Here is a 15,503-nt window from a genome sequence, read left to right on the forward strand (position 1 = left end):
TGGTTATTGCAGCTGTATTTATGGTCATAAAAAATGGAAAAAGTCTAAATTTCTACTAATGGAATATTGAATAAATAGATTGTGGTATATCCATATAATGAAATACCAAAGTTCCACTAAAAAGCATATCTTAGGGTATTTAAATGATGTGAGAAAATGTTTATACTTCATTAAAAGAATCTAATTATACATCAGAATGTGTAGTATATGTATAGATTTATAGAAAGAAGACTGGGTTATATTTACAAAATGGCATTATCAGTTGTTTCTGATTGGAGCATTTACAAAAATTTTTGTCTTTGTTTTTTTCTGAATTCTCCCAAATTATGATGTCTATATAGTTCTTTAATTTTTTAAAAAAGTGAAGCAACTGATAAATAACTAATCTCAAAAATATACAAGCAACTCCTACAGCTCAATTCCAGAAAAATAAATGACCCAATCAAAAAATGGACCAAAGAACTAGACATTTCTCCAAAGACATACAGATGGCTAACAAACACATGAAAAGATGCTCAACATCACTCATTATCAGAGAAATGCAAATCAAAACCACAATGAGGTACCATTTCACGCCAGTCAGAATGGCTGCAATCCAAAAGTCTATGAGCAATAAATGCTGGAGAGGGTGTGGAGAAAAGGGAACCCTCTTACACTATTGGTGGGAATGCAAACTAGTACAACCACTATGGATAACAGTGTGGAGATTCCCTTAAAAGCTGGAAATAGAACTGCCATACGACCCAGCAATCCCACTTCTGGGCATACACACTGAGGAAACCAGAATTGAAAGAGACACGTGTACCTCAATGTTCATCGCAGCACTGTTTATAATAGCCAGGACATGGAAGCAACCTGGATGTCCATCAGCAGATGAATGGATAAGAAAGCTGTGGTACATATACACAATGGAGTATTACTCAGCCATTAAAAAGAATACATTTGAATCAGTTCTAATGAGGTGGATGAAACTGGAGCCTATTATACAGAGTGAAGTAAGCCAGAAAGAAAAACACCAATACAGTATACTAACACATATATATGGAATTTAAAAGATGGTAACGAGAACCCTGTATGCGAGTCAGCAAAAGAGACACAGATGTATAGAACAGTCTTTTGGACTCTGTGGGAGAAGGAGAGGGTGGGATGAATTTGGGAGAATGGCATTGAAACATGCATAATATCATATATGAAACGAGCCGCCAGTCTAGGTTCGATGCACTATACTGGATGCTTGGGGCTGGTGCACTGGGATGACCCAGAGGGATGATATGGTGAGGGAGGAGGGTTCAGGATGGGGAACACATGTATGCCTGTGGCGGATTCATTTTGATATATGGCAAAATCAATACAATATTTTAAAGTTATAAAATAAAAAATATTTTTTAAGTTATTTTTAAAAATAATATTAGGTATTGATTAGATATAATACTTATATCAGAGAACACTGTTAACCTTAATTCTCTTTATTTTTATTTTAAAATCCTCTCAATATTTTATTTTTCTTTAACTCAGGAATTGTGTGCAATAATGATTTTAGTTTGGTTCTAGGAGAGACCAGTTATGAAATACTTGATAACTATCCTTTACTTGCCTGTCTATCACTACTTTACCATAAAAACTAAGCCACAAAATTGCATATCAAATTCCTGCTCTTTTTGTACAAGTATCTAAAACCTCCAAAGAAAATAGCATAAAGTTGGAAATTCAAATATGGAAAGGATTAGGATGGAGGAGGGTTTGGAAAAAGAGAATATGATTTTTAAATTTAATCTCCAAGATATTTGCACCTAGAAAATTGGTTTCTTCTATTTCAGTGAATGTATAGGTGTAGAGTTAATATCTGCTTCTAGATATTTAAAATTTCAGGGGAAGTGAAAGAACACTGATTATGTATTGTATGGCCATCTAAGTGATATATCCTTTTGTCTGAAACAACAGGAGGTATTATAGGTTAGAGAACAAAAATGAGAGGTTACTGTTTTCTCCCTCAGCTTCTACCATTTCTCATTCTCGCACTGTGTCTTTCTTTTTTTTTTTTTTTTTTCATTCTGTTCACAAATGGATATTGGTGGGAAATACACGAAGTACAAAGTGACTTTTACCTGCTGTGCTGCAGGGAGAATTGACAATTCAGAAAGACCACCCTCCAGGTGTCTCTCCCCTTCTCACTCTCTCTGGTGGAAACCAGGATGTCATATATCCCTCATCAAAGAGGCCAGGTGAAAAGCAGCCAGTAAGAAACTCAGAGGCACCATGAACTTTATCATTTGCCTACTTCTTTACTTGTAAAATATCTTTTACCACAAACCACCAAACTGCCAACATAAGCAAACTTCCTTAAGGAGTTGGGGAAGGAAGAGGTGTGTGAGGAGGGGAAAGGAAATCTCATCAATTTACCAGACTTTTCTGTGCAGTATTAATTCCTGGGGTATTTATTCAACCCACAGATTTCCCAAGCACTCTGTTGCAGGTGGTATGCCCACTGCTAGAGATTATAAAGCAAAGGGCACATTTATCCTCTAAGTATCTAGATGCTGTCCTGATGATGAAAGTGCTTAAGGAAATAACCATAGGCCTGACCTTGTGGCTCAGTAATAAAGAATCCATCTGCCAATGCAGGAGACATGGGTTCAATCCCTGGTCTGGGAAGATCCCACATGCCTTGGAGCAACTAAGCCCAGGTGCCTCAGGTGTTGATTCTGTGCTGTAGAGCCAGGGAGCTGCAGCTATTGAGGCCACCTGCCACAACTACTGAAGCCCATGTGCCTTAGAGCCCTTACTCTGCAACAAGAGGAGCCACTGCAATGGGAAGCCCGAGCACCACAACGAGAGAGCCGCCCCAGCTCATTGCAACTAGAGAAAGCCCGAGTGCAGCAACAAAGAGCCAGCACAGCCAAAAATAAATTTTTAAAAAGTTATAGAAAGAAAGAAAATAATCATAGAAATGTTATGGTTTTCACTGATAGCACAAATGCTCCTCATCCCCAAATGGTGTTTTTTAAGTGGTAATTGTGGGAAGATCCCATGATTGAATAATTCCGGATGCATCATTACAGCAAATTAAACCGATTCCTTTACTGTCAACCTTCTCAGGACTCAAGGTTGCCCTGGGAACCTCCAACAAGTTCTCATGATTTGTGGTATTCAAAAATAAAATATATGGGCTGTTTCACCCTTTTTCTTGGGGTTTGTCACAGAACCGTTGCTCCTTAAAATACGGTGGTAGCTGGTAAATCATCGTTACTCAAATTTGTGCAGATAAAATGGATATTAAAATGCCAGAATTTGTAGTGGTCTTACAGGCCTCTGAAATGTTGTATGATACTGAGAAAAAGGCTACAAAACACATAAACTGTCTGCTGTCCTGTCAAGGGAAGGGAAGCTACCAGATTAGTCCATGTCTGAACATTTAGGCAGGTCCCCTCTGTGATATTTTCTCTTCTGCTCAAACACCCAACTCTGCAACCCAGTTCTGTACACTTTTCCTCTTGGATCTTTCTTGAAATACAGTGGAATCATCCTTTCCCTTCATGGAAACTAATTTATTCCCTGAGCTACCCCAAAGGCCATCAGAGATTATAGAAAATGGATGGGTAATACTGTGCATCCCTCTTGTTCTGCAGTTGTCTTTTCAGAGAATCTGCCTCACTTTAGACCTTGGCTTAGTCAGTTAAGAATCGGCCTGCGATGCAGGAGACTGCAGTAATTCAGGAGACCCGGGTTCAATCCTTGTATTGGGAAGATCCCCTGGTGAACAAAATGGCAGTTCACTCCAATGTTCTTGCCTGGGAAATCCCATGGACAGAGGAGCCTGGCGGGCTATAGTCCATGGAGTCACAAGAGTCAGACAGGACTTAGTGACTAAACCACCACCTCACTTAGAGTTTACATTGCACTCATTATGGAAGGAATTTGTAATCATGACAAGATGTCACATATACAGAAAGGGTTCCGTTTGCTTTAAAGTGCTTAATGTGCCAGATTGATGGATAGTACAAGTATAAAATCCCTTAGTTCATGAAGGAATTGAGTGAAATTAATTTTACCGGCATTAATATGTGTATAGGATCTATTTTTTTGGATGAATCTGCCCTTCAAAAAAGGTATTCTGCGTGTATGTGTGCACACACAGGCATGCACACGTGCACACATATTGGCTTCTGTGAAAACAGAATGTGACCCATAGACAGATGTAAGATCAGTCTACTAAGCATGTATGAGTGGCAGAAAATTCTGTTGTATGATTGTTTTTTAAGAATCTTTCAGGTAATAATTAACATAGACACAACCACTCGTGGCATTCAGTCGCTTTTTATGTAATACCAGAAGGAAGTTCTATGTCATAATTCACTTGACAGTAAGTATCTTTTATTTTAAAAAGTATGTCTACTATTGAACTATGCTTTATAATTTATTCATATCTTAAACTTATTTCTCCTAACACTCTATTTTTATTAAAATCATGTAACTTCAATAACTACAGACCTCAGAAAAAAAGTGAAAATATGTATTAACGCTTGGTACATGAGCATACCCTTCCTTCTCATTGGAACCACTTTAATATATTAAGCAGAGAGTGAAACCCCAGTTAACATTCGAATTAGAAAACTGGTCTTCTTTGTTAGAATTTTAAATAACCACATTTTAACTTCATTATTGTCAATGTCAAAGAGGCAATGTTATTTTTACTTTTATTATCTCAGGGAAAAAAAATCTCTTCTTAAGATTTAAAGCGCTTCATTTTACTAATAATAGTGTTTAGGTAAACACTAAAAATTTTCTGCTTAGTATAAATGTACATTAACTTTTGTTAGAGATCTTTTTACCCAAAATTCTTGACTATAATTCCTGCTACTGTTTGCTTTTCAAAAATTTCCTATTTTACCTACTGTTATATGATGAAGACATTCCAAATAGTGCATGCCATAGTAATACTAATAATAATAATAATATATGTGATGTTATTAATTCATGAATTCTTATAATCCTATATAGCTGATATTTTCTATTCTACATTGCACTTATTCATATTTTTAGCATTTATATATTGAATGTTAACCATATGCCAACTACTGTTCAGGGCATTAGGACTGCAGCACAGAGGAGACAAATGTATAACATGTTAGACGACATCAGTCATCTAATACATAATGGCAAACAACAGAGAGGCCTGTGGCAATGGGAGACGACACTCTTACATCGGGTGGTTAGAGATGACCTCGTTAATCCTGAGTCATGTCACTAGAGATGAGAATGAAGGAAGTGAGAAAGCCACGGGTGTGCCTAGGGGAAGGCTCCTACACGGTGGAAGCTTCACATGAAAGGCCATGAGGCACGGGGCGCTTCCTGTGTTTGACAACTGGGGTAGGGAGGCCAGCATGGCTGCAGTGAAGGGACTAGCCTTGAGCAGGCAGAGAAGAGCAGAGTGGGCTTTTGGCTTTTACGATGAGTATTACCTCTGCAGGGATATGACTCCTGCTTGAAAATGGCTCACAGGAGTGTGCAGCCAATACTCTGATAAAGAAAAGACTGAAAGAGAGAGACTGTGTTTGCCATAGTCATACTCAGGGGAGAGCCTGTGATGAATGACAGCAACAAGGGGAGCAGCAGAAGTGGTCAGGGTGGTCAGTTCTGAATAGGTTTTGAACATGTAGCTGACAAATTAATTTATAAACTGAGCTTGTAAAACTATTGTATTTTAAATCTCCCCTTACCCTGAATCTACTAGGTACATGTTCATAAATATGACTGGTTTGAGTCTCTCTCAAGGCTTCTGTGAGTACCTATGTTGTAATATACAAAACAGCAAATTTTAGGATTTCCTTTGTTAATGTCTGTTTTAATTGAATTACTGATGTGATAGTAGGTGTTTTAAATTGTAGTGATATTTAAGCTCTCTGCCTTATACAAGTAACAAAATGTACGATGTAAATAAGGGTGATATCTGATGGATCATTGAAAAAGCAAGAGAGTTCCAGGAAAACATCTATTTCTGCTTTATTAACTATGCCAAAGCCTTTGACTGTGGGGATCACAGTAAACTGTGGAAAATTCTGAAAGAGATGGGAATACCAGACTACCTGACCTGCATCTTGAGAAACCTATATGCAGGTCAGGAACCAACAGTTAGAACTGGACATGGAACAACAGACTGGTTCCAAATAGGAAAAGGAGTACGTCAAGGCTGTATACCTTCACCCTGCTTATTTAACTTATATGCAGAGTACATCATGAGAAACTCTGGGCTGGAGGAAGAACAGGCTGGAATCCAGATTGCTGGGAGAAATATCAATAACCTCAGATATGCAGAAAACACCACCCTTATGGCAGAAAGTGAAGAAGAACTAAAGAACCTCTTGATGAAGATGAAGGAGGAGAGTGAAAAAGTTGGCTTAAAGCTCAACATTCAGAAAACTAAGATCATGGCATCCAGGCCATCAATTCATGGCAAATAGATGGGAAAGCAGTGGAAACAGTGGCTGACTTTATTTTTCTGGGCTCTAAAATCACTGCAGATAGTGATTGCAGCCATGAAATTAAAAGACGCTTACTCCTTGGAAGGAAATTTATGACCAACCTAGACAGCATATTAAAAAGCGGAGACATTACTTTCTCAACAAAGGTCTTTCTAGACAAGGCTATGGTTTTTCCAGTAGTCATGTATGAATGTGAGAGTTGGACTATAAAGAAAGCGGAGCACCGAAGAATTGATGCTTTTGAACTGTGGTGATGGAGAAGACTCTTGAGAGTCCCTTGGACTGCAAGAAGATCCAACGAGTCCATCCTAAAGGAGATCAGTCCTGAATATTCATTGGAAGGACTGATGCTGAGACTGAAACTCCAATACTTTGGCCACCTGATGCAAAGAGCTGACTCATTGGAAAAGACCCTGATGCTGAGAAAGATTGAGGGCAGGAGAAGAAGGGGACAACAGAGGATGAGATGGTTGGATGGCATCACTGACTCAATGGACATGGGTTTGGGTAAATTCCGGGAGTTGGTAACGGACAGGGAGGCCTGGCGTGCTGCAGTTCATGGGGTCACAAAGAGTCAGACGCGACTGAGCGACTGAACTGAAACTGAAACTGAAAAGAAGTTCCGCCATTGTTGCTTCTCAAATATAGCTTCCATTTTTTATTAGGGGTTTCTCTTATTGCTCTGTATTTTCTTTTAAACATAGAGGAAGGACTGCCCTGGAAGTCCAGTGGTTAAGGATCCATGCTTCCACTGCTGGAGGCACAAGTTCGATCCCTGGGTGGGGAACTAAGATCCCACATGCCTCATGATGCAGCAAAAAAAAAAAAAAAAATAGAGGAAAGACAATAATGCATGGGCACTAAAAACCCTGGATTTGGAATGTAAGAGACCTAGTTCAAGTCCAGGATCCTGTCCTTACAAGCTGTATGACCTTAAGGAAGTCACCTAACCTCCCTGAGCCTCAATAGCCTCCTCTCGTGGGGACTAGAGAGAAGGTTACTGTGTTCAGCCTATGTTACTGTACATATTAAACAGCACAGTACCCAGTGCATTGATCATTACTTTGTTTGTTTTAATAACAATCATGACAAGAAGATATTAATGACACAGAAATATTTGTATGTCCTGGGAAGAATAATTTTAGAAGGAGTTGTTACTTTAAGGCTTGACTACAGCAAAGTTGCCATTTAGCCTCAATATTTTAGATATAGAAGGTCACTTCATATACCGGATATTTAGTACACAGTCTGGTATATTGGTGTATACATAGTCTGGTATATTGGGTCTTCACTTGTAGCTCAGATGGTAAAGAATCCACTTGCAGTGCAGGAGACCCCAGTTTGATCCCTGGGTTGGGAAGATCCCCTGGAGAAGGGATAGGTTACCCACTCCAGCATTCTTGGGCTTCCCTGGTGGCTCAGATGGTTAAAAATCCACTTGCAATGTGGGAGACCTGAGTTTGATCCCTGGGTTGGGAAGATTCCCCTGGAGAAGGGAATGGCTACCCACTCCAGTATTCTTGCCTGGAGAATTCCATCTACAGAGGATTCTGGCAGGCTACAATCCATGGGATCGCAAAGAGTTGGACACCACTGAGTGACTTTCACTCTCTGACATACACACTAAAATAAGGACATGTGAATAAGAGCAGGTCCAAAATATAAAATGTATTTAACCTATCAGATGTGTACCTAATTTAGTAATGAGCTCAGTAAAATGACAGCCCTTCAGTATGAATAACCGTCTGTATCTCAGTGAAGATGACACAAGCAGCATCCCCCTGACTAACTTTTCTCACTCTTTGCCGACTGAACCCCTGGCTCCATTCAGTCAGGTAGGCGATGTGCCCCAGTGAAGTTTCATATCACCTGATGACGTATACTATCACTGTGGATTAGTCTCCTTGGATAGTTGAAACAAACAGTAAAATTCACTCAAATATAATCACATGGCATCCGTCAGAGAGCCAGATCAAGGGCTGTGTCAGTCATCAGAACAAAAAAGATAAGGGCTTTGCTCTTTTTCATCATTTACATAAGTGTATTTAGTGAAATAATCACCTACAACTTGGTGGTAAGAGTTTTTATGCTATGTGTTAATAATAGCATAATGTAAGTAACAGTTTTCGTCTACCCAAATTCCCAAATTAATGAATTATATAGATAACTCTCTCCAGTTCTACATCTGTGATCATTGATAATAGTCATTCTTGGGTTATAGTCTGGGTTTTGTGCTGTTATTTGCTCAATAGGTAATAACTCCAAAGTAAACATGTGAAAAAATCCATTGTTAAATTATTATAAACCATTGGGGTTAGCTCATAGTTCATTGCTCCAGAATTTAAAATCAGATTTCCTTTTTTTCTTTCTTAAAAATTTTGAAAGACCAATATTTTGCCATTAGTTTTTTTTTTTTTTTTTTCAGTTAACTTTCAAACTGCATTTCAATGGATCAGAATGAAATATAATTGTAGGTAATATTTTCAAAGCATAAATTCAAGCAGGATACAACTTTCTGAAATAATTATTTACTCTGTTTTAGAAAAAAATTCTCAGACTTTACTGATAGCTGTTTTTATAGAAGGTCTTTAAGCCAGTCTGATTCAGGTATAATCTTAGAATTAATTGCTTTTATCCTACTTGACTAGTTTATAAGTATCAAAAATGCACACACACACGCATACATCCTTTTGTAGAAAACAGTTGGAAGAACAAATACAAATCTTGTTGGAAAGTTATTTTTAATATCCATATTTTTCATAATCCTCACTTCTACCTATTTTATACATAAACATTAAAATAGTAAGTTAAAATGATAAGTCTTCGGAAATTAAAAATATAATCTTAAAAAAATAAGTTAATTGGACAAAGAATGATTGGTGCTAAGAAATGTGAAAGATTCATTTTGTTGAACTGTATAAATATGTAAAGTTAATGCAGAAGTCCTGTATCTTTTTCTCTGTTTTTAACAAAGACAGTTAAATTCACATATTGAAAATTTTAGATGAGTGCTATACTACCAGATACTTAAATTGATACAGAATAAATTCTGAATCCATGCTGTTAGGTATATTTTATATTTTCAATTCTAATCTCTTAGTAAAAGAATACTTCTGTTTGGTCATCATCTTTATTTCATAAGCATATTTGGTTAAGCACAAAAATCTTGAAACATAGGTAGACTTTCTTCTCTGTGTGTTTTCATTCAAGTGTTTATATTTAATTTATATTTAAACGAACAAAAAGAGCAGTAAATCACTACACGTATCCAAAATGTCTTTTCCGTATATCTCTAATTTGACATTAGCTCAAATTTTATTTGGAAGAGAAGCAGTTAAGACATTTTAGCTTACGTTCAATATATTCTTTATAATAATTCCATTCAGGATATTTAATTGGTCAACTGTTTGGTATCACTATAAAACACTTTTCATTGCCATTCTCAAGGACTAGTTATTGTTTTCTGGATCTGCAAACTATTTATTGTTATCCTTTGCCTTGAAGGCTCTCTAAAAGAGAATAAATGCCTTCCATTCATTCCAGGTCAAAATACGGAGCAAACGACTACAAACACCTCCAATAAAATTTCACTGTAGACATAATAAGCTTTATGTATACTGTGAGCCAATGTGCATTTTCCTTTATTATTTTGATTTTTCAGGGAAGTAGAAAAATATAAAATATATTCATTTTCTATCACTAAAATTACTGATTCTACTTTTTTTTCAGGCCTGATGGAATTGGAACTGTTTCCGTGGAAGAAAAAGAGAGATTTGAGGAGATAAAGGAAAGACTGTCTTCCCTTTTAGAGAATCAGATAAGCCATTTCAGGTATGCGCTCCATTAGTACAAGAGTTTGCTTGCTTAATTCACTCAATCTTCTCATCTCCTACAAATGTGGATTATGTTGTTCTACTACCGCTCAAGTACTATCAGTTAGCTTCTCCTCCATTGCTTGCAAGGTATGATCTACACATTCCTCTATCTGTGGTCTCCTTCCCAGCCTGCCTTTTCAATTTCCGCAGCTCATTACGTAGCCCCCATCCCCTGCTACATCCATTCCACTCACACTGTCTTCTCAGCTTTGCATAAGCTGTTTACCCCTTCCTCCTGCATCACCAGGCAAGGAGACTTTCTCATTTATTCCAACAGAGAGTGGAAACCCTGAAGTCTTTTATTGTTCATCATCTGTACTATGCCCTCGTCACCCATCGCCTAGTAAGGATGTGCACTTAAGTCCTTAGTTATCCTTTTATTTACATTCTGTGAGAAGAAGGACCACAGTGCACCTGGCACCGTTTCTCAGTCAAAAAACTGAAGTACTGACACTAAGAAATATTTGCAGGATGAAAGATAAATACCTTGATAATATTCCTTTTTTTCCCTGATTATAGAGGGCTTAATAGAACTTAACGGCCAAAAACAGAATTACGCCTTTTTCTATTACTCTCATCATCAGATCCTGTAAAATGCTGCCATGCCAACGTATTGTATCTTATAGCCCATCTGTCATGTTGTGGATCTGTAATTTGGAATCATTTCATATGAACTTATTGAAAAATAAATTTAGTTAATATTGCCCTCAACAGTTTGAAAACACTGTATTAACCATGTGAACAGTGTATGGCTGCTCTGAGTCTCAGTTTCCTTATTTGTAATAGGAAAAGCTTAGACTCTGTGATTTTTTAAAATGATCCTAAAGGAAAAAGTTATCATAGGATATACTATTCATCTGTTTCCCTGCATTAGTGCTTTCAGCTGGAGCTGGTACCACCAACTAAAGGTAAGTGAATAAGGGAAGATTTACTTTCCCATGATATTGGGCCTGGGTCAGTCATTCAGCGCTGTATTTAGAAATGCTATGCATGAGACAGAATTATTGGAGAATTATGAGAATTATTCTGTCCAAAAGGCCAATAAATTCACATTAGCAAACACATTTGCAGAGGATATTTATGCATTTGCTGCCAAAATTAGTATCTTTCAGGTTGTATAGACACCATTATATTCATTGTGTATGTCATTTAATGAAAGTATGTAGTTGTTCTGTTGTTGGCATTATTGAGACACAGCTCACCATTCAGTTGAATATCTGTATCAGGAGCTGTATAAGTCTCCATGGTTACTTGTAGACCATGTGCAAGTAACAGATCCCACCTCATATTGGTTTAAACAAATAGATGCATATGTTCACTTACACACAGCTCTCAGATAAGGTGAACTTCAATACAGGCTGAAGTTAGTAGCCAGGGCTCCATTTCTCTGTGTTTCTCACATGGCTGTCTTTTTTCATGGGGTAGCTTTAGCCCTAGATGGGTAGCAAGACCAGGAATTCCTGACCTCACATTTATACATGGAGGTTTAAAAGGAAGCTAGTAGAGGCTCTCTCTTTCTGTGATTCTCTCTTAAGATGGAAAGTTGCCTTAGAAGATCCTGGCAAACCACCTCTCATATCTCATTTGCCCCAGATAGGTCATAGGCCTGGTCCTTAACCCAGCCCAGGGGCCAGAGGAAGCCCATCCACTAGGTGCTTACTCACTGACAAGTGATGGGACCACCATGATTGAGTCAGCCTGGTCAGAACCAGCCCCCCAGGAGCCTACCACCACAAAAGGAGTTGTGAAGTGTGAAAGTGTCAGTTGCTCAGTTGTGTCCGACTCTTTGCAACCCCATGGATTATAGCCTGCCAGCCTCCTCTGTCAATGAGATTTTTTCAAGACAAGAATACTGGAGTGGGTTGCATTTCCTTCTCCAGGGGATCTTCCTGACCCAGGGATCAAACCCAAGTCTCCTGCATTGCAGGCAGATTCTTTACCATCTAAGCCAGCAGAATGACTATTGTCCACATCATTTATTGTATTCATTTCCTCTCTCTTACAGTTTTATTTCTCTACTTTTCTGTGTAAAGTCTGTAAAAATGTACTTGAATTCTTTTTCATTTTTATTTCTTTGATGTACTAAAGATAAGAGCTAAACCAAACTGCTCTAGATACTTTGGGCTGACTTTTATATTCCCTTTTGATATATGTAGAGTTTGTATAAATTTTATGTTTTGTTTTTCCTGAGTCCATAGAAAACTGGATGAGAAGAAATGAGGTTAAAATAAAACAGAGGAAATTTTAGGTTTCCATATAGACAAATTTGGAAGCATACTTAAATTATCCATGAAGATTTTCCTAAGGATTCTATCAAATGATCTTCCTTAGCCATTTATCAATACATTAAAATTTAGAGAGAACATAAATTACTTATCAGCTCACACTAAAGAAGTAACCAGAGTACTATTAATAACTCTTGCATAAAAAATGTATTCAGGCCCAACTGTGTTTCAGAAATGAATTTCAAAGACACAGATAAAGTAAGGCAAATTAAATTAAACATAAATGCAGGACTTCTGGTTAAAGACAGCAGGTTAAATGCATGTCTGGCTCAGCTTCCTAACAGAACCTAACCAAAATAACAGAACAGTATTTTTCAGAAGATAGAAACCTACAAAGACAAGAGTAAAAGAGGAAAAAATGGAAAAAAGTTTAAAATGTGGAAGTCAGATGAATGGGTAGTATCTAATTTAGCCACCCAGGAAAAACTGGATCATAAACTGCAAGTAAGGAAAAAGAAAGACGCAATCTAATTTATGTCATACAATCGCCAAAACATTTGGAACTGCCAGTTGTAAACCCTCCTGGAAATTAAGAGTAGGACGATTTGCTGTAAATCTGCTTAAGACACTTAGATCCCCAGATCTCTTTTCTAACTCATCAGCTAGGCTGCTGCCCCTCCCCTTCCCTAGCAGAGCACTGCAGGTTTTTTCCCTAGAGAGGGTAAAATTAGAGGGTACCTGGGGTGAGGTGGAGGAGGGGAGGAATAGGCGCAGTTGGAGTTCGGGATTATATAGAAACGTGGGGATTAAATAAATGTTTATTCTGAAATTTGAGAATCACAGCCTTCTCCTTCAACCTCACGCACTTGGCACCCAAAATGCTGGCAGGCAGGCAAACAGGCTTACACCTTCCATACATATTCTAAGTGTCTTCCCCTGGGACTCTGACTAGCCCGAGAGAAAAGACCTAAAGCTGTGAAAAATAAAGACTCCCACAAAACAGCTCAGCTCTAGTCCCTGTCAGCAAAGACCATAGTCTACACTTACCCACCTAGGTGTGTATAGCTTCTGTTCAGTTATTTAATAATGCAGTTTTGAAAATGATCAGACAGCCAAGGTAAGGCTTCAGATATTTGAGGAAAGCATTTACTGTAGGACTCAAAGCCCAAACAAGTAATACAAAACAGCAACTTGGGAAAAAAACAGACTATATGGGGGAAAAAATGGTGGAAGAGGTGGTGGGAATCTATTATTAATACATTTGGAGAGATTTGAGAAGATAGAGTGTTTATGAAACAAAAACAAGATTTAAAAAAAATCTTAGGGAAAAATAAGAGCTGTTAGAAATTGATGCAGATGGCACAAACAATACATACACGCTGTTGAGAAATTAAGTTAATGAAACCTTCCAAAAAGCAGGAGAGTGAGAAGGATAGGAAAATAGGAAAAGAGTTGGCCCTTCCTGTCCTCAGGTTTCACATCCCTGGCTGGATCGATTTGGATTAGCTGAATCTGCATGTATACAGGGCTGATTGTACTGCACCATTTTATATAAAGGAATTGAGTATCTGTGGATTTTAACATCCATGGGGGTCCTGGAATCAATCCCCCACAGATACTGAGGGACAGCTCTACAAAGACAGGAAAAATGAAGCATCTGCTTAAGCATTTCATTATCATTCAGTTCAGTTGCTCAGTGGTGTCCGACTCTTTGCAACCCCATGAACTGCAGCACTCCAGGCCTCCCTGTCCATCACCAACTCCTGGAGTCCACCCAAACCCATGTCCATTGAGTCAGTGATGCCATCCAACCATCTCATCCTCTGTGGTCCCCTTCTCCTCCTGCCCTCAGTCTTTTCCAGCGTCAAGGTCTTTTCCAATGAGTCAGCTCTTCTTATCAGGTGGCTAAACTTTTGGAGTTTCAGCTTCAACATCGGTCCTTCCAATGAACACCCAGGACTGATCTCCTTTAGGATGGACTGGTTGGATCTCCTTGCAGTCCAAGGGATTCTCAAGAGTCTTCTCCAACACCACAGTTCAAAAGCATCAGTTCTTCGGTACTCCGCTTTCTTTTTAGTGCAACTCTCACATCCATACATGACCACTGGAAAAACCATAGCCTGACTAAGCAGATCTTTGTTGACAAAGTAATGTCTCTGTTTTTTAATATGCTGTGTAGTTTGGTCATAACTTTTCTTCCAAGGAGTGTCTTTTAATTTCATGGCTGCAGTCACCATCTGCAGTGATTTTGGAGCCCAGAAAAATAAAGTCAGCCACTGTTTCCCCATCTATTTGCCATGAAGTGATGGGACTGGATGCCATGATCTTCGTTTTCTGAATGTTGAGCTTTAAGCCAAATTTTTCACTCTCCTCTTTCACTTTCATCAAGAGGCTCTTTAGTTCTTCACTTTCTGCCATAACGGTGGTATCATCTGCATATCTGAGGTTATTAATATTTCTCCCATGATTTCATCATCATAAATAATAGGAATTCCAGAAACAGTTAAGGCTGAAGGTAGGAAATTATCAGTAAAGTTATTCAAAACAATTTTCCAGAATTAAGAGGCATAAGTTTTCAGGTTAAAAGAGTTCATTGAGTACCAAGCACAATGAATTAAAATAGACACTCATTAGAGTATGTTCTTAGGAATTTTCACAATCTTGGACATAAAAGTGGGGATCCCAAAGCACAAAAAAATCAAGAATCAAAATTACTCCTCAACACTGATTTCTTCTACAACAGTTTTTTGTTTGTTTTGTACATTTATTTCATATTTTATTTTGAAATTATATTTATAGAAATATTGCAAAGAGAGCACAGAAAGTTCCTGTATATGCATCTCCCAGGTTCACCTAAAATTAACATCTTATATGATAACTTAAAAAATTACATTGACACATACAGTAACTTATTAAAGCCTACC

At 37.9% G+C, this 15,503-nt stretch overlaps 1 protein-coding gene across 32 annotated transcripts in view; it reads left to right on the forward strand.

Moving 5' to 3' along the window:
• CADPS2 (calcium dependent secretion activator 2) overlaps window positions 1-15,503 on the forward strand; it is a 583,251-nt gene that overhangs the window by 426,422 nt on the left and 141,326 nt on the right. For all 32 annotated transcript variants that reach the window (XM_086395851.1, XM_086395848.1, XM_086395849.1 and 29 more), the window contains one exon: window positions 10,209-10,310. In XM_086395851.1, the coding sequence (XP_086251977.1) occupies window positions 10,209-10,310 (102 nt within the window). The remainder of the gene's footprint in view (window positions 1-10,208; window positions 10,311-15,503) is intronic.

This window comes from Bos grunniens, chromosome 4, assembly GCF_055505025.1.
Source record: "Bos grunniens cultivar Pamir isolate PY7600 chromosome 4, Bosgru_T2T1.0, whole genome shotgun sequence".
NCBI lineage: Eukaryota > Metazoa > Chordata > Mammalia > Artiodactyla > Bovidae > Bos > Bos grunniens.